At 43.6% G+C, this 17,952-nt stretch overlaps 1 protein-coding gene and 1 long non-coding RNA gene across 4 annotated transcripts in view; one reads left to right on the forward strand and one right to left on the reverse strand.

Moving 5' to 3' along the window:
- Positions 1-428: 428 nt before the first annotated feature.
- On the reverse strand, positions 429-11,408 carry LOC134547121 (uncharacterized). The gene is made up of 3 exons (XR_010079384.1): positions 10,671-11,408; positions 3,777-3,952; positions 429-3,661 (listed from the first exon to the last, which is right to left on the reverse strand). It is a non-coding gene; the product is annotated as an uncharacterized LOC134547121 (long non-coding RNA).
- Positions 11,409-11,521: 113 nt separating this feature from the next.
- The window catches only part of LPGAT1 (lysophosphatidylglycerol acyltransferase 1), a 59,135-nt gene continuing 52,704 nt past the window's right edge, over positions 11,522-17,952 (forward strand). Inside the window, exons 1-3 of one of the 3 annotated variants that reach the window (XM_063390706.1) lie at positions 11,522-11,640; positions 11,931-12,083; positions 12,444-12,711. In XM_063390706.1, coding sequence (XP_063246776.1) covers positions 12,474-12,711 — 238 coding nt within the window. In that variant the 5' untranslated portion in view covers positions 11,522-11,640; positions 11,931-12,083; positions 12,444-12,473. Of the gene's footprint in view, positions 11,641-11,680; positions 11,838-11,930; positions 12,084-12,443; positions 12,712-13,592; positions 13,806-17,952 lie in introns of those variants that run through there. The other 2 variants (XM_063390707.1, XM_063390708.1) reach the window with 2 other exon arrangements.

The raw sequence follows: 17,952 nt of genomic DNA on the forward strand, positions 1-17,952 counted from the left end.
ACCCCAACTTGAGACAGCAATAGCTGGTGTGGAACTAGAAGGTGTCAAGTCTCTGCTTCCATTCCTCCCTGCCTTCAGGAAAAGACTTTATCAGTGAGCATGGTAGATACTCCTGGAGATGCTCATGTCTCAGATAGTCTGGAATTCAAGTACAACCCTGTGGTATGTCCTGTTTCTTCACCAGTCAAGCCTGAGAACCCTTACTAACAAGCTGTCACAAATGCAACATAATTTGTTCTTCAACTGTTGCTTATTTTTGTGTTCATCTTTGGTAGCTTTGCCTTGGTAAGAATCTAACTCAGTCAGTCATCACTAATTATGAAAAGGAAATTAGGAAAAGAGGATGCAAGGCTGGGTTTGGGAGGCAAATTCCTTGGAATACACAAGTACAGAGAAGAGCACATTAAACAGTAGGTTAAATACTCAAGCCCACGCTCTTCTGTATCTAGCTTTTTCTCCAGCATATTACTGCTTTGATCCATACTTACAGTTTGCCAATCAAGACACATTTTATGACAAGATAACATTTTACTTATTTTTTCACATTCTTGCACTGACTGGGACTTTCTGCTTCTCTGTAAATGTTTGGCCTAAAAGGTTTGAATTAAAGTCTTCTCTTTAGACAGAACCTGCCATTTAGAAATGTTATCTGAAAGACATGCAATTAATTCTTGACCTCAATTAAGTCAGTACACCATTCTCACAGCTGACTGTGATAAGCAGTTATGGTTCTATGATACTGAATTTGCTGTGATGTATCATTCAGCATTAACACAAGACACATCTTGTTTGATAATTTCTCAGAACTTCAGCACATCAGCCTGTTCTGTCTTCTCCTTCCTCCTCACCTCCAAATCTAATTATAGTGCCTTCCAGTGATGTCTTTCAGTCCTGACAATTGTAAGTGGAAGCAAGTGGAAAGATCTGAGTTCTACCAATAATGAGACTTCATTTATTAATCTCAAAACTGCATTTAATGCAATTTTTCAGCCCCCAAAGCTGGGGATTGTCTTGGTTTGAAAAGACAGGTATCTGTCAGGGAAAACTGAAGTTTCCCTTGGAATGCAGAATGTAAAACCCCCCTTTCTCCAAATTATTACAATTTTGCAATTAGGAGCTTTCAGGCAAAAACATGGGAATAGGAATAACAGTTGTTTACTAGCAATATTAAAAAAAATACAAATACAGTAGTACAAAAAAAAAAAAACCAAGCAAACAAACAAAAGTCCTAGAAAACCCTGACAGAGTCAGAGATACGAGCTGACACCCTGTTGTCAGGGTGTTGGAAGCAGTCCAAATAAATCTTCCTGGAGTAACAGATGTTGTTTTGTGGAGTAGAGATGATCCTGTAGAAAAAAGGGTCCAGTGCTGGTGAGATGGGTCTGGTCCTCCTCCAAGAATTCAGCAGAAAATCAGCTAAATTGGTGTTTGGGATTGCAGGTTTTATCTCGGTGGAAAGGCTTTGGCTCCTCCCACTGGGTGGAGCATCTCACGATGGAATGAGGTATTGTTATCAGTCATGTGAGAGGCCTTAAATGGCCCATCCACAGGTGATGTCCCTCGGAGAAGGATGGGTGGAGGAAGAGATAAGAAGGCTCTGCCTTATCTGGTGTTATCAGGTGTCCCATTAACAGAAGGCATCTGCCCTCTTCCTCCCTAGAGTTACAAGAGATAAAGAACAATATCTCCCAACCGGTTTCAACAGATGAAAATATAATACACATTTTTGGTTACATTTTTCAACCCAAGACAGGGGTGGATCCCCACCTGAACAACATGGTGAGTGTCCTGCTCAGAGCCTCCAGCTTCCATTGGAAATCTTGGGGCTGTAGAGCAGGGAGGTGAAAACTGGGACCTTAGAGAAACTTGCATTTCAGACAGAGTGAGATGAGGCATAAAACACTGGTAGGTCAATCAGCCTCAGCCTGGGCCACACTGGATGAACAAGGAGGTGTATGGCTCCAGAGGAGCTCAGTGAAACTGGGACTGCTGATATTTCTAGATGGAGAAAAAGGCATAAGAGTTGAACAGATGATTGGAAGGGTTTTTATCTTCCACTTGCATCACTTCTGTTTGACAAAGGGAGTTTCTGTTGTGTTTTTACTTTGTTCAATATTTTTTTTTCTAAATACATAGTATTACAAAATCAGTATTACAGTTACAGCTATCATTAGGAAACTCTATAGTTTTGAAACCTTACTTTAGTTTCCTTCTGCCTTTTTGTTATGAGACCTAGGCTGAACAAATCAAACTATGTAATCCCTTGTGGTCTGGCTGGATTCATCCATGCCATTAGGATTGCTTTTCTTAGCCACAGTTAACAATGGTGTAATGGATTTCACAACATTTTATTAAGTTGAAATGCATCAATAGCACTAATGATAAACAATTGTGGTATTTCAGGAAGAACAATTTCCAGATCTTACTGCACATGCCAGCCTATGGAACTTTTGGGTAGCACTTGACTGCATGACATGAAAATAGGGAGTAAATGTCCCTTACAAAGATGTTTGTGCTGTGGCACAGACTTAAGGAAACTGGTCTTGGATGTCTGTGGTAAAAAATATATGGCAGCATTACTGTCATCTAGATGAAAATTCCCCTTTGACTGATGACTGTTGCCTAAGTCTGTGCTGTTGGCTGGTGTAAACCAGGATAAAGTGGTTTAGATTTGCTGAGGGGTGGATGGGAAGGGGCTTTATTGCTGATGCCAGTCATGGGACAGGGCATGGTGCCTCCTCTCTTCCTCTCCTGAGCACATTGGGCCTGCCCCTGGCTCAGGATGATAAACTTCATGTGAAACTACAGATAAGATGTATCTGGAATTCAACCTTCTCCTGCATCTATGGAAAAAAGAGGGCTTCAGTTAAAACCTAATTGTGCCCTTGCAGTATCTGAAAGATGGAAAGGGATGGACTTTTTACAAGGGCAGGTACTGACAGGACAAGAGAGAATGGATTCAAACTCAGAGTAGGTTTAGATTAGATATTAGGAGTAAATTTCTGCTTTACTGTGGCAGTGGTGAGGCACTGTTGCCCAGAGAAGCTGTGGATGCCCCATCCCTGGCAGTGTTCAAGGCCAGGTGGGATGGGGCTTTGAGCAATGTGGTCTAGTGGAAGGTGTCCCTGCACAGAGCAGACGGGTTGGACTAAATGATCTTTAAGGTCCCTTCCCATCAAAGCCATTCTGTGATTCTATGTCTTTCCCTGGATGAAAGAATTCCACACAGGATACCTTTTAATGCCTAACTGATCGTGTCGTCTACCTTAATTAATGATTACTCATTAACCAGTGCCAACAGTATCTTTAACTGGAGTTTTCCCAAAGAAATGATTAATTGCTGTTAACAGTGGACATCACTACTCTACATTCAGCAGAGAAACAGCAACAGTGTTTTTCAGCCAGGTAGTGAGGCTGCAGAAGATGTGGGTGCCTTGAATGCAAATCATGGCGTGACTTCTCCTTTTGGATTTCCCAGTGTTGCATTATTTCTTCAGTCAGCTTGAGCTTGTGCAAAAACTGTATAAGCAGCTTGCAACACGGATGTGTTCATGACCTCCTTTGGGTAACCAAGTTAAACATAGTCTTGAGGAAGCTCAGCAAAACAGTTGCAAAGCTGCATATGGCATCATATGAGAAGGAGGTTGCATGCTGTGCTAAACTGGGGGAGAGAAGATGAGTTTTTAAATAGATCTCTGTCCTGATCAGATTTCAATGATGGTATTTATTTTACAATACCTGCTTCCTGGAAATGCACAGTGGACCTTGGATCATACCTGATTAGTTTGTCTCCAGGTCTTCAGTCAGCTCAAATAGGATGGATCTTTGCACTTTAACCAGTGCTGTTTGAAATCACTGGAATTCAGCACATGGACAGAGTCCCCCACAAAGGCAGCTGTCATGTTACATTGGACTCTTTACTTTCTTTTTCAACTCGAAAATCACCACTTTCCTGAAACATCAATATTAATTTTAGATTGTAACGATACAGAATTCAACAAACATAAGAAGGATAAAGTAGTGTGAATAACTCTTCAGTTTTGTAAGAAGCTGTTCACTGGGGATTTAAGAGTGATAATCACATTTAATAACAGTGATAAGTATTTATTTAGTTCTCTTGTATTTATGGTTTGATCTACAAACGCTGACTTGGTGTTAAGAGTTTACAAAACCCAAGTAGGTCAGTCTGGTAAATGTTGACTTGAAGTGAACTTGAAAGAAAATAAGAGCTTCATCTGATCTTTATTGCAGCATATGAACTTTATAATCAGGACCATACAGTGTAGTGTTTAGTTTGCCAGTACAGATGGAGAAAAATATTAGAGATTAATTTAGGGCAGCCAAATTCCTGTTTTTTTCTATATATATGTTTTTAAAATGGCTAATCACAAAACAGTGTGATAACTAGAAAATGTTAGGAGTCCCATCTGCCTAAAGATGGGTTGGCTTCATCTCTGTGTTTGTACCATGGTTTCTTATGCAAACTTAATGGGCTTACAGAAAAAATCTTGCAAAGTGCATGCTTATATATAATCAGCATGTTATCGTTGCCTGAAGTAATAAGATTCTGTAAATGGGATCGAATTGATATTATGCATAAAAGATCTCATAACCAAGCTAACAAAGAGGTTAAAGATTAATTAGTTGGAGTAAGTCTAGAGCTCCTTTCTTTCAAAAAAGCCAACAAGCCAACACAAAGCAAGATGCCACAAAAATCAAAAGCAAACCCTCAGCTCAAACACTACCTTGGTGACAATAGAGTCAAGGGGCTGAAAAGAACAGCCATGTAACTGAGATGAGAACCCAGCTTTGCTGTGCTCTATGTCAGCTGCCCACTGAGTTACACCTGGAGCAGGGCAGAAACACCCTCCATAGAGCAGGAACTGGAAGCGTTCCTCACTGACCACCTGGTTGCATTGTGCTCCAGCTGTTACCCATCTTTAATAAGAGGCCTCTGTCACAGACTTCAGTTGAGCCTTAAGGAGAAATCAGACACCTGAAAACACCTGAATTATTCAGCTCACAATTACAGGGGTTGGTATGGAGACTTTATTACGGTATGAAAAGGCATTGTAATAGCAGGAACAACCTCTCTGGTTTTTAAGATTATATGGATTTGGCCAGCTGTGAAATACATTATGAGTAACTGTACCCAGTCTGTATATGAGTTACAGAACATGTAGCTGGAGTAAGAGGCCTTGTATTCCTCACATGCTGGACCAAGAGTAACCCCAAAAACTATAAATGTGATGTGTACATCTTATGTAAAACAGATCGAAAAGGAAAACCCAAGAGTGGCGTTGTGTGAAGGTTAACAAGCTCTGCCTAAGTGAAGAATTATGAAATTTGCATACAGCTGGTAGAAGAAAGGGAGCGATGGCTACATCTGCCTCACCTTCTGCTACTCTTGACTAGCTGGCAAGTTGTTCAAATGTGATATATTCTGGGTTTTGCCTGTCTTACAAATGGTGAAGGTCACTAACACGATGACTGTACTGTTCCTAACCAGCTCCAAAATTCCTTGATGTTTCTGTTATGCTGTAAAAAGAATAAGTACATTCAGCTATTAATGTACCCAAACTCTTTTGGGAGATCAAGATGGCCTGCACCGAAGCATCATACGGCTTTGTCCCCCTCGGTAGCTTATACTTAGAGTCTCTTTAGGTTCTTTGTGGTGGTAGTAGTACAGATGCTGGTTGTCACACTGCTCTTGTGCCACAAAGGAAATAAATGCAGCCAAAAATAGTTAAACTCTTGAAAAATCCTGAATAATAGAGTACATCTAAATATCAGAACATAATCTCCACCTGAAAAAGTTTATGAACTATCACTTTTTATGTGACCACCATAGCCAGCAAATCTATTTTGACACCACCTTGGAGTCAGCAAACAATTGGGAAGCACATGATAAATAAAACTTAGGTATCAAATGGGACAAAAATACTTTCCCATAGAGAAAGCACATCCGTGCTGGCCAATTAAATTGAGCAGCAGCAATCCACCGGATGAGCTTCATCTGAAATGCAGAGCAGGGAGGATGCAGTACACATTCCTGACAATGTCTCTGCATAAAGGCCCAATTTGATGCAGGACTTAGTGGTTGGAGTGATGGGACCACAGCCAGCCTCAACATTAGACATGAGCTGTGTTCTCTCTTCCCCAGTATTTTTGGACAGTGATATTTTTTGTATCCTGATTTTGTGTAGCTGTGTCTTCCATGTGGCACGGCCTCCTTGGCTGCGCCTTGGTTTGCTCTGAGGACACCCCAGAAGCTGTGTGTCAAACTTCATTTTTTAGTTTACCTTGGATAGAGCTACAAGCATTGCACTGGAGTTGCCTCACTGGAGCCAGAGTTTCTTCTTCTGTCTGTGTTAACTGTATAAAATGCCCTTGGGCAAAATTACACATGCAATAATGCCTGGTTATAAAATCTTTACTTGGTCTCATTTAGGCTTACAAAAATTTTGGAATGAAATATTGTCTTAATGAGCTATGTAACAATCCAACTTGCATCATGTTTACTGATCCCTGATTAAAAACAAACAGCAACAACAACTAAAATCCATTTCAGGTCAAATGCTGCTACTTTAATGCTACTTTTTATTCACTCAGGAAAAAAATACATTTTGTTTAGTCTCTCTTACACTAGTGATAAAAAAATGGCCCTGAAACAACTCAAGACCTTAACTTGTCATCCTGGACTCTTGTTAAACAAGCACTGTGTAAGATCTGATGTCAACTCAAGCTAATAGAAGGGAGAAGAAAAGGGGGCATTTATCGTAAGCCTGAAATTTTTGGTCATGCTTGTGACATTTGCTCTGGTGCCTATAACTTTTTCTTACATGAAAAACTTAGCCTTTCATCCAAGGGTTTAAATATTAGAGAAAACAGGCAAAAATTACAACTCTGTGTGCTAGAGCCAAGGGAACTGGCAAGGCTGTGCTGGCTGATCTTGGTGAAGGGATCTGGAGGTGCAGGCAAGGCAAGGGAACTTGTCAGGGGGCTGAGATTCAGCGTCAGCTCAGTTAAAGCCTTTTTACATAAATTCAGGAATGTGACAAGTGTTAAAGTCAATGCCACAATTTACTTCCTTTTTTAACTTCTGCTTCATGTTACCCTGAAGTGTCCTTAAAAGAACTGAAGTGCAAATAAAAGCATCTTTGACCAAAAGGTCAAATAGGCTGATAACATTTACTTCCTCGAGAGAAATGACAAAAGGCAAGTGGCCTGGGTTTTACATTTTGTGTGTGATAAATGAAGGTGAGCCTTCAAAAGGAACTCATGTGTCTGAAAGATTACTGAAAATAGATCTTTTTAAAAGTGTGTCTGCTGTGGGATGACTACAGGAAAGAACATGGGATCAGCTTTTCACTGAAGTTCGAGGGACTTGGACAAGCACAGTTCCTCCTCAGGTGCGGCTGGTGGAAATGGAGTTACTGATACTGTCCTTTCAATTTAAGAATTTACTTGGAGAATGGAAGTGATTTTGCCTCTCTTAGAGAGGTTGCAGTAGAAGCTACTGTTACAGAGTATTTTGGAAGGTTTAACTGTTGTAATGGAAATGTTAAATATTCTCAAGACAGTAACTCAAAAATCCTTCACACAGGGGTATCTGACACTGTAAAGCAGCTCAGAATTGAAGATTAAATGTAATTTTTTTTCAGATCCTAAAATTTCCTCCATTTTGTTTTGGTTATCTTTTTTCCCCTTTCTTTATTGCAGATAATAGAAGACATAGGTTCTTGATGCTTCTGTAAACTGTGACTTTTCCAAATCCAATGCTAACTACTTAATTCATTTGAGATGCTGTCTGTATTTATGCTCCCCTGAGTATGAAATTCCCTATTTCATATTATGCACGTTCCAGCAGCCTGTGCTCTGCACATTCCTATCTTTGTAGTTCCTCATGGCAGTTTAGTCTACTTTCATGTTTTCTATCATGCTCTTTTTTAAAAAATAAAATTTTATGTAATTCCCTAAGGAGCCAGTTGTTTTTTCTGAGAGGCTGGAAGCAGTAGTTGTTTTCTGCTCTGTAAAATTTCTGAGATTTCTCAGAAAATTTATTTTCTTGTCCTTGGTATTTGTATGACAGAGATTATGATTTGTAAAGGCCATTTTGTTTTTCCTGTCATCAGCACACGAGTGCATCCTCCTAACCCTTTTTTCTCCAACCATATGGCACCTGCAGCTTCAGTTTGCTACAACGAAAGCAAGCAGGGAGAGCTGATTGAATGCGATGAGCAGCTTTTGATTTGCCAATCTTTGACCCAGACTGAGGTTCAAAAGCATTCCACAACTCCTGACTCCAGAAACCAATCCTTCAGCTAGCTGGTGTTCCCAGCTCCAAGCCTGGATTCCACTATGGCTGTGACTCCAGGACTGCTTGGATGTCTGTGCCGCATTTCCTCCTCGCAGCTACGCGCGCAGGCAGCTCTAATGCTACGGCAAAGCTGGCATGCAAAGGTGTGCCACTGAAGGGCAGGGCATGACAATGACAGCGGCTCTGTCACTTCTGGAAGTGCACCCAGGCATGAGAAACGTTACCTTCCTCAAAAGCTTTCCAGGAGTTTATGACTGGCACGTGATTGGAACCGTGCAGGCGGATCCAGCGTTCAGATCCAGCCTATGCAGTAACCTGGGCACTCTCTAGGATAACTCGTTAAAGCAGCCAAATATAACAAATGTTTGTTTATTACCATGACACATTCATACCTCTAACGTGTTTTCCCTTCTTACTGGCAGGAATAAGCCTAACCTTCTTCTGTGTTTTTGGTCTGTAGGTTTTTGGGAAGGTAAGTGGGACACAAATCCAATATTTATTTATCTGCTCCAGCAATCATTGACATTGGTTAATCACCTGATTTTACCAATATTCTTATCTGTAGCTACCAGTTAGTAAGCACATTAAAATGTATCTTTAGGATGATCAATAGTGACATCCCTGTCAGTATCTCTGTGAGGCTGAGAAGAGGAAGTTACAGGGGAGGTATTCAGTCAAAAAACATGTAACCTTTAGAAAAATTACTAAGAAGGCCATAAAGTGAGAGCTGCTTATATTAATGCTTTCCCCTTTTTTTTTTGCATTTGTAGTAGTAAAAAGACAAACAATATAGAAAGCTGATGAAGCTCAGAGATTGAGGAATGTCTTCCAGAAATTGGAAATTATTTTCTTAAAATCAAAACAAAAAATCACCTGTGATACTTCTGGGCTTCAGAATTATTGGCCTAATAAAAACTGCTGCTTCGAGTTGTCGCCTTCTTTTTGTTTGCAGCAATGGCACACATGTAACTTAGTACTAGAAAGGATTCCTCAGGGTGGCACAGCTGGCTTGTCAAGAGGAGTAGGGTTATTTCATTGTGCACACTTCCTAGGACCTGGGTTACCCACAGGAAGACCAGGAAATGATGAATAGGGGTGGGTCTTTGCTAGGAGCTCATTCAGCAGAATGCTAAACCACAGCTTCCTAAGCTCTAAGGCAGTCACTGACAAAGAATGAATGCTTTGTACGGCTGCTTCCCCATGTGCAACTCCTTTCTGCAGAATAAATTGCCTAATTCATTACTTGTCTAACATCATTTCTGCAGTCCCTCACTGGATGCATCAGATTTCAGAACAGTCAGAATAGTGAAAATTTGAAATTTTCACTTCCAAACTCTGCAGTGTGAATAAAATTAAGATACATAAAATTTTCTAAAAATTCATTATAATTAGTGTTTTTTAATCTTGGAATGATACATAAACTAAGCTTTATTTTGCTGTTGGATGTAAAAAAATAAAAATGTATCCTTAATTATGGCCTAACAATTGTTCTTTTTCCATCTGAGAATTTTGGAGCAAAATTTTGCTGAGAATAACTTCAAGCATATACCCAGAGTTGTTTGCATGAGGTATATGGAAAAAAAACCCAAACCAACATAAAACTCAAGTTCTACTGACGCTGGTAGCACTTCAGAACAGCTCAAGCTGCACAATGATTACTGAGAACAACTTTCAGATTTAACCTAGGAATAAAAATAGCACAGGCAAAAAAACACCCAAACTCGGAAACACTTATGCAAGATGTGTCCTTTTTGGCAAAAAGGTCAGAAGTTTAGTGTTGTTTTGTTTTGCTCAGATAGAACATGATGGTATTATTTGGTTGTTTGCATTTTAAAGTTCTCAAATTAAATTTATCTGCAATAACAGCTTTGTTTGCTTCCTGGAATGGAGGTTGGGATTTAATTTTGTTGATGGCACAGTCATTTCTGAAGCCTCATTGTCTAGGAAACGGTAGATTTACACAGGGCATGGTTAGTATGTGAAACTGATATGTTTTTCAGTCCACGTATTACAATTTGAACTTTTTTTTTCTTTTTTTCAGCTCAAAAGACCTTCTAGCACATCTTGTTAAGGTGGTTTCAGCTGCTGCTCTTCCTTAGGAGTGCAAGCAGAGTTAAGATCACTGGCAAAGCCATTCGGCTCAGAGTGAGTGTTTTAGCAGTTCAGGTGAGCTGAGGGAGCAGCCTGCTCAGGCCAGGGAGGGCTGGGGGGCTCTGGCAGTGCTTCTCCACCGCCACCTCAGGGCTTACAGAGAAACCTGTGTGGGAAGGCACAGCGAGCAGACAAGAGGCAGCAGTCCTGTACTGCCACAAGGGACAACGCAGTTACACAGAAGGCAAGAATTCCTCACCCTGCAGTGGATTTGTAAAGGTGCAGGTTCTCTGGATGGGGCTGCAAAGTCTCTGCCCTCAGCTGCTTCTGTGCTGAGGTCAGGTGTCTCTGTAGGTTGGAGACCATTGCAGAATTGGTTTGCAGGTGGATGATGTTTGTGGCTGCTGGGGAGGGACGAGAGAGAAGGAAGAAAATTGGAGAAGTTGATCTATAAAAAGCACGCACAAGGAACTTACTACTACAAGGACAAGGCAAAATGCACTGTTGCTGTCTGGGCCCAAAGGGTCTTTCTGGTGGTGCTGAGGGAACCTGTGGCCGCATTCTCTTCTACCTTCCCGATCGCCAGCCTTTAACCAAAAAACAAGGGCGAGTCGTGGGGCCGAGCCGTGCTGCTCCCCGGTCACAGCACCACAGTTACAGGGGATGCACAGCGCTCATCGAACCCTGCACAGGGCACCCCCAAGAGTCACACCATGTGCCCGAGAGCATTGTCCACACGCTTCTCGAGGTCTGCCAGGCTTGGTGCTGTGACCACTGCCCTGAGGAGCCTGTTCAGTGTCCAGCCACGCTCTGCGTGAAGAACCTTTTCCTACTATCCATCCTAAACCCCCCTGACATAGCTTCAGGCTGTTCCCCCGCTCGTCCCGCTGTCTCCCGGCCCGGCTCCGGGACGGGCGCAGAAGCGCTGGGGGCAGCCCCTGCCCGTGCCCCCTCCGGGTCTCCGCGGGCCGGCCCGGGATGCGCTGCGGCGGGGGCGGCTGCGCTCCGCCATCCGTCCCAGGCTCTCTGCGTGTCTGTCTGTCTGTCTGTCTGTCTGTGTGAGGGCGGGAGGGTGCGGGGGGCTGCGCGCTGCCCGGCGGGGGCGGCGCTCGCTGCAGCGCCAGCCCCGCTGCCGGGCGGTCACGGCGGACGCGGCGGGGGCGGGGAGCGCGGCCCCAGCGCCCGGCATGAACCCGCGCCGGGCACTCGGAGGCGGCGGCGGTGCCGAGGTACGAACCCCCGCCCCGGGCAGGTGCAGGGTCCTCCCCCCGCCCGCGGCACCGCCCGCCCTTGCGAGGCCGGGGCTCGGCGCGGTTCCGCCCGCGGAGCGCCGAGCCGAACCGGCAGGGAGGGGACGGATAAGAGAGGGGAGGGGAAGGGAGAGCAAAGCGTGCCAGGCCCCGACCGCCGGCGCGGGAGAACCGAGGTGAACCCGCGGTCTGCGCCTGCCCGCCCGCCCGGCCCGGCGCTCCCGCCTCCCCCGCGCTCACGCCGCCCGCCCCCCTCTCTCCCTCCGCAGGGAGCCGCAGGGCGAGCAGCGCTGCCGCGGCCGGGCCAGCCACCTCCGGGTCCATGAGCCGCCGCCAGCCGCCGCCGCCAGCCGAGACCGCCGCCGCCGGGCCCAGCTCCCCCAGCCCCGCCGCTTCCGCCGCCGCCCGCCGCCCCGCCGGAGGTGAGTCCCGCGGCCGGGCCGCCGCCGCCCGCTGCCTCCCCGCCCCGCGGGCCCGGGCTCCTGTCAGCCGCGCCGGGGCCGGGGAGAGGCCGCCGGCAGCCGCCGTAGCGCCCGCCGCCTTTTCGGGGAGGGGGAGATGGAGGGCGGCCAGGAGCACGCGTGGGTGCCGCGCCGGGGGTGCGGGCTGGGGTCTCGCCGAGCCCGGGCACGGAGGCGGCGGCGGCCGGAGCCTTGGTGCCCTGGGGCTGGGGTCGTGCCTGCCCGGTGAGTCCCGGCCGAGGCGGGAGCGGGCCGGGCCCGCGGACACCCGCTCCCTCGGGGAGCGCTGCCTGTGCCACCTTGTTCTCTCTCTGCCCGCAGGACGGTCCCGCGCCCTCCGCTGCGAAGAGCATGGCCGTGACTCTAGAGCAGGCCCAGAGGGTGGGCTATACCTGCCTGAAAGCACTCCTCAGGTTCGCTTTTATGGTCGCCAATAACCTGGTTGCTATTCCGTCCTACGTCTTGTATTTAATTGTGCTGCAGCCTCTCCGAATATTGGACAGTAAAAGCTTCTGGTATATCGAAGGAGTGTTATTTAAATGGCTTTTAGCTATGGTGGCTTCCTGGGGCTGGTGGGCAAGATACACAGGTAAGAATGTCTTATTAATTTAAAACGTACTAATATGTTGAAAGACTGTTTTCATAAGGGAATGTATAGGGGACTATCCGAATGTAGTACACATGCAGGATGTTCTTCTTTCAGGTGTCTTACACAGATGTGTTTCTGGGTTGAGATGCTGTGTACTGAAACATTTTTTTAAATCATAGCTAGAAACTTACATGTTTCAAGTGTTTTGCAGTCACTATTTTATCCTAGTAAAATGGAAAATATGACTTCTCCTTAGTATCTTGATCATGTTATTTTAGTGTTACATGAAAAAGATACATCTCTTCAAAGGAGTGGTGGTTCGTACTGTGCATGTAGCTGGTAGAACTAAACTTTTCTTACATTAAGCGAATACATCTCTGAATCATCTCCCCTTAGAAATATTAGGAGACAAGGCTGAGAAGTTTGACACGAAGCTCTTGTCAGAAGAGTAGGTCTTCTATTCCTTGCAGCAGTGACTGTCTTTTCTGCCGTTTCAGAACGGAGGGAAACAGAGGGAGCCTTTTCCATTCAAGTAGTGATACGGGATATTTCTCAACTGTATGACTCTTCATTTACTGTTAGCAGAGCTAATTACAGTATCTGTAGGGGTTTTCCCTCTGCATGCTTGCTTTGTGGTTATTACTGAACTTGTTTTTGCTTGTTTAGTATTCATAGGCTCATCAAGGTGATGGACTGAACTGAATTATTAAGGAAGGCTCTGGTCTTGTCCTCGAATGCACTGATTTTCATCCTGGCTGCTGCACTTTGTGCAAAACACAGCCATCAGTTCTTTGTATGTGCTTTGGAAAGGGAAGAAATGAATCTACTGAGTGCAAAGTATGAGCAGCCCTCCTAAAATTCTTTCCTTCTCTTCTGCCCAGGCTGCATCTGCAGGTCTTGTGTAAACAAGAAAAACAAGGAATGGCAGCACGCAGCTCTGGAGTCTGGTCAGACTCCTGATTAGTCAGAAAGTCAGTGTTGACCCAGACGGAGTCTTGTTAGGCAACGAGAGCTGACGCCTCAGTGCCAGTGTGGCTTTGGGTACCCTGTCGTGCGCCTTTCCGAGATGCACAGAGGTTCTGTGGATACTCTAGGTGAGCTTCCCATTCTTCCTAAGGAGATGGTGGCAGCAGCAGCAGCGAGCTAGACTCTGGTCTGTCGGGCTAGAACTGTCGCAACGTTGCACTGCTTCAAAACTGCCTTGCCTGGTACAGCTCAAGCTTCTCCAGATACGCTGTTTAAAAACCTTTTTATATGTTTGCTCATTAAAAGAAGTCCACATAGTGTTTGCAGTGGCAGGTACACTTGTAAAAGTCCGCTTCATGTCGTAAAGCGCAAAGGCCTTCCAGAAGGAAGGATTGACTTTCAAGGTGTCTTGTGTAATATTAATTGGAAATGGGAAAGTTTATGGATGTAATGGTGTTGTTAAAGTCACGCAGCTCATGACCCCGAGGATTCACTGTGTGTACTGAACGTGCTGGTTAAAATTCATTGTCCCATGGCAATTTTTGAAAGCCATTTCCTCAGGGTAGTTTTACTGCTGACTGCAGAACTGTGTGGTTTCTTTTGCCTATTGCTTGGAAGGTGGTCTTAGCATGATCTGCATATCCTAGAATCTTCCTGAAGCGTCTGTTGGGTGGTGTTGCTGATGTACCTTGACAATTTGAAAACATTTGTTTTACAGTCTTGAAATGTCTTAGTGTATTTGTTTGAAGTATTTACAAACTGCTATGCAGAAGTGTTTTATGGGGTCGCGTACGGGTAAGGAGGCCCTTCTTTTTGCTTTTCACTATGAAGCATGGCTTTTGGGGAGGATTTTGAGCAAATGCTTGTATGAAAGTTTAGTTTACGTGCATTTTATTTGACATGAAGGTGTTAACGTGTTTTAAACTGAAAGCTGTGAATTAGCAAGAGCAGCTTATTTCTTTGTCCTTTCTTTAACCTCATCAGTGCTTACTACTGCTTGCAGAACAAACCTGGAAGGTGTTCTGGCTTCAACATATGCAGACAGGGTAATCTGTGTGTCTTTTTTCAGATTAATGATTTTAGAAAAAACTGCCACTAGTCCCCTGTTTTTTATACAGTGTGACATAACTAACTCAGAACTGAAATACTGCTTTATTAGAGTTGGTGTCCGAGACTTGCAGTGGTGCATCTGAAAGAGACATTGCTCCGGAATTCTTCTGTGTTAAATTCCAAAAAACTAAGTCAAAGGTAGGCTTCAGTATGTTCTATCTTTGCAAAAGTACAAGATAGTAGGTATGCATGGGTTCATTGAAGAGATTAAAGTATTTTCTTTTGAGTAGCAGAGTAGTCGGGGAAGAGTTCTTGTGTTGGTTTGCTCATCTTTAAGAGGGTACCCAGATAAATAAGTTTGTCTTTTAATTGGAGGGAGTGGTCTGCTTCAGTTGTGTTGCAAGTATGTTTTAGTTCTTTATTTATTTTTTCCCTTTCAAAGCTTGGGTCATCTCTTGGGTAAGAAGTGACATAAATCATTTGTAATTAGGGACTTAAACTCAGCCTGCAAAATAGATGCAGAACGGATTTTTTTTGCTCCTGTAATTTGTGTTTAATGTGTAGGAGAAAGCTCGACACCAAATGGAGAGAATATGGTGAGTGCTAGCTTATCCTTCAGGGCTTTGCTGCTGTTGCATAATTGCTGGTATATTTTATTGAGTATAGCTGGAAGAGCCGAGGAAGAACTCCTGAACTATGTCTGCCCTTCTCTTCCTCACCCTGTCTAAACCTGGGGGTTTTTGTTAGGACCATAGAGGATTTATTACAGAAATTACCTGATCTGTGTCTATGTCAGTAGCTCTAATCTGTGCTTTTTGATAAATGTAGGTGTTTCTGTTTGCAGATGCACTTGCTATTATGTAAAGAGATAGCATATGACTGGACAGGCAAAATAAAGGACTGGGAAGAGCAATTGTAAAGGTCGCTGTCCTCTCCCTAATCTTTTTCTTCTTAAGATGCAAGTATGAGAGAGAACTTGTGCATAATTGGTTTACTTTGATTTTTAAAGGGCAGAGTATGATAAAGATCTCTGTTGTTCTCTTGAGCTCCATAGGATTTCTTATGAAAATGAAAACCGAGTATCTTTTTATGAAGAGTGTACAGACAGTCTAGCAATGTTATTTTATTTTTTGGTGATTTCAGAAAGGTCTTCTTATAACTCTTCTAAATCTCCTTTTTAAGGCTTTTTTTATAAATGCATTGCTCTTGTAGGAGCTGTTCAGCCAGGGCACTTGGAACCTGCATATTAGTGTGATTTGAAAGGCACCTTTGAATAATACTTCTAAATATTTTCCTGCATTTGTTGGAAGATGCATTCTAAAAAATGCAAACTGAAGAATGCTTGATCCTTTGTTGGCAAGTGTCTTTTTCCCCCATACTATAATTCGTCATTTAATATATGAGTACACCAGATAGCACTAAGTAGTGCAGTAGATGGGAGGGAGATGGAGCCTATCTGTACACCTGTTGCCACACACTAAAAACTCCTAGTGCTGTGACTATGCTTAGTGGTATAATGATGCAGTGTTTAATTAAAAGTGAACCAATCCTGTGGTGTTACTGTTCTGTGTCAGCCAGGATGGTGACTAATTTTAAAGAGTGTAGGAATTGTCAGGTTTTGTCAAGTAAGGAGAATTTCTCTTTCCTTATCTGTTCAGCCAAGTAAAGAAAAGCTGAGATTGAGATTTTTGATTTTTAATTGTCCCCTTCTCTTCTCTTCCCAAGTGATTTAGCTTTTATTGGCTGATTGATATATGCGATTAGGATGTGACCACTCTGTAATTTTTGCAGCAGTCATACTTTTTATTTCCTCCTCATGCAAAATCTTGTTTCCGTTTTATCAGTCAACACCCTTAATTCCTCTAATCTTCTAAGAATGCAAATATTTTTGTCTTCCAGAGCTGTAAAAGATACAGGTGAAGTTGCTGTGACAACACTTCCTTGGTGCAGACAACATTTGCTGTCTGAGCTCTTCTCGTGACAGGTTGGCCCCTCTCCTCGGGCAGGAAGTGCAGCAGAAGCTGAAGGACAGCAGATGAGATAGAGTGAATTTTTTGTCCCATATAAGGCAGGCAGTGTTATTTCAGGAGACCTAGCTGTGCCTCTAACCCTGCCATTGGTTCTACTCTCCTCAGTTCCTACAGTGTGATTTTTCACTGGCAGTATTTTGCTTTTGGGTCTGGTCACTACTCTGGGGACTGAGCAGGGAGAGGCACGGGGATACAACTTCTGTTTTTGAGGTCAGGCAGTGTGTGAAATGGAGAAGGAAAATTGTTCTTAACGTTTTCTCAGAATGTGCAGAAATACCTCATGTGACTCAGTAGATTTGGGTGGCAGTGTACCGCACATAAACTTTTGGTTTATGCTGTGGGTGTGTGTTGAGTTTCTAGGCAATCTCTGACTCAAATGAAGCTTTCCCTGACGTGTAGGTTATGCTGGGATCAAGCAGGAATCTTTGCATTTGCTTTGCTGCTTGTAAGAGGAAGTTTGTGTTTACCTTTTGAGCTGTCTGGATAAGAAAGGTCAGAGTTGAATGAGCTGGGGACATTGGAGCTGTTTCCAGCATGGCCCCAGAGCAAAGGCCCACTGCAGCTTTGCGTAAGAGGAGGGAAGGTGTGCACTGAACTTGGTGTCAACTTCTGGGTGCGTGTGATGTGTCTGTAAAGAGCGCTGTACAAAGACCCTTGTCCTTTTCTAATGGCATGAGAAATCACATCAGGAAGTCCCTGTATCTCCTTTTGAGGACCTAGGTAATAGTTACCATACTTCTTTGTAGTTCATCTAATGCCAGCAAATGAAATCTAATGTGTCAAAAGCGGTCAAGCTTGCAATTCATTTTTCTATTGTATCATTTCACTGTAAAGGGTCATTCCAAAAGATTAGATAATTAAATATTCTTTGAGTTGGGTTTTTTTCCAGAAAGCTGCCTCCTGGCACAAAGCTTAGACTAAAAGCACACACTATTTTTTTGTTGTTTGTTGCTATTTAAGTCCTTTTCATTTTTGTTAGTTTGTTTGTTTCTTTTTTTTAGAGGAGGTTAGTATCTGTTGCTGTTCCACCTACTGTATATAATGCAAGAACTATTGAAAGCCTCCCAAAGCATAGTAAAGGTGAAATCATTGATGAGTACATATACTCTGTACTCAGTACACACTACAGAAAGGTGTGGTTTATAATTTTAAGTCCAGCAGAGGCTTTGGAATGCTTCTAAATTAGCTCATATGC

The sequence above is a fragment of the Prinia subflava genome, chromosome 2 (genome assembly GCF_021018805.1).
Source record: "Prinia subflava isolate CZ2003 ecotype Zambia chromosome 2, Cam_Psub_1.2, whole genome shotgun sequence".
Classification (NCBI taxonomy): Eukaryota; Metazoa; Chordata; class Aves; order Passeriformes; family Cisticolidae; genus Prinia; species Prinia subflava.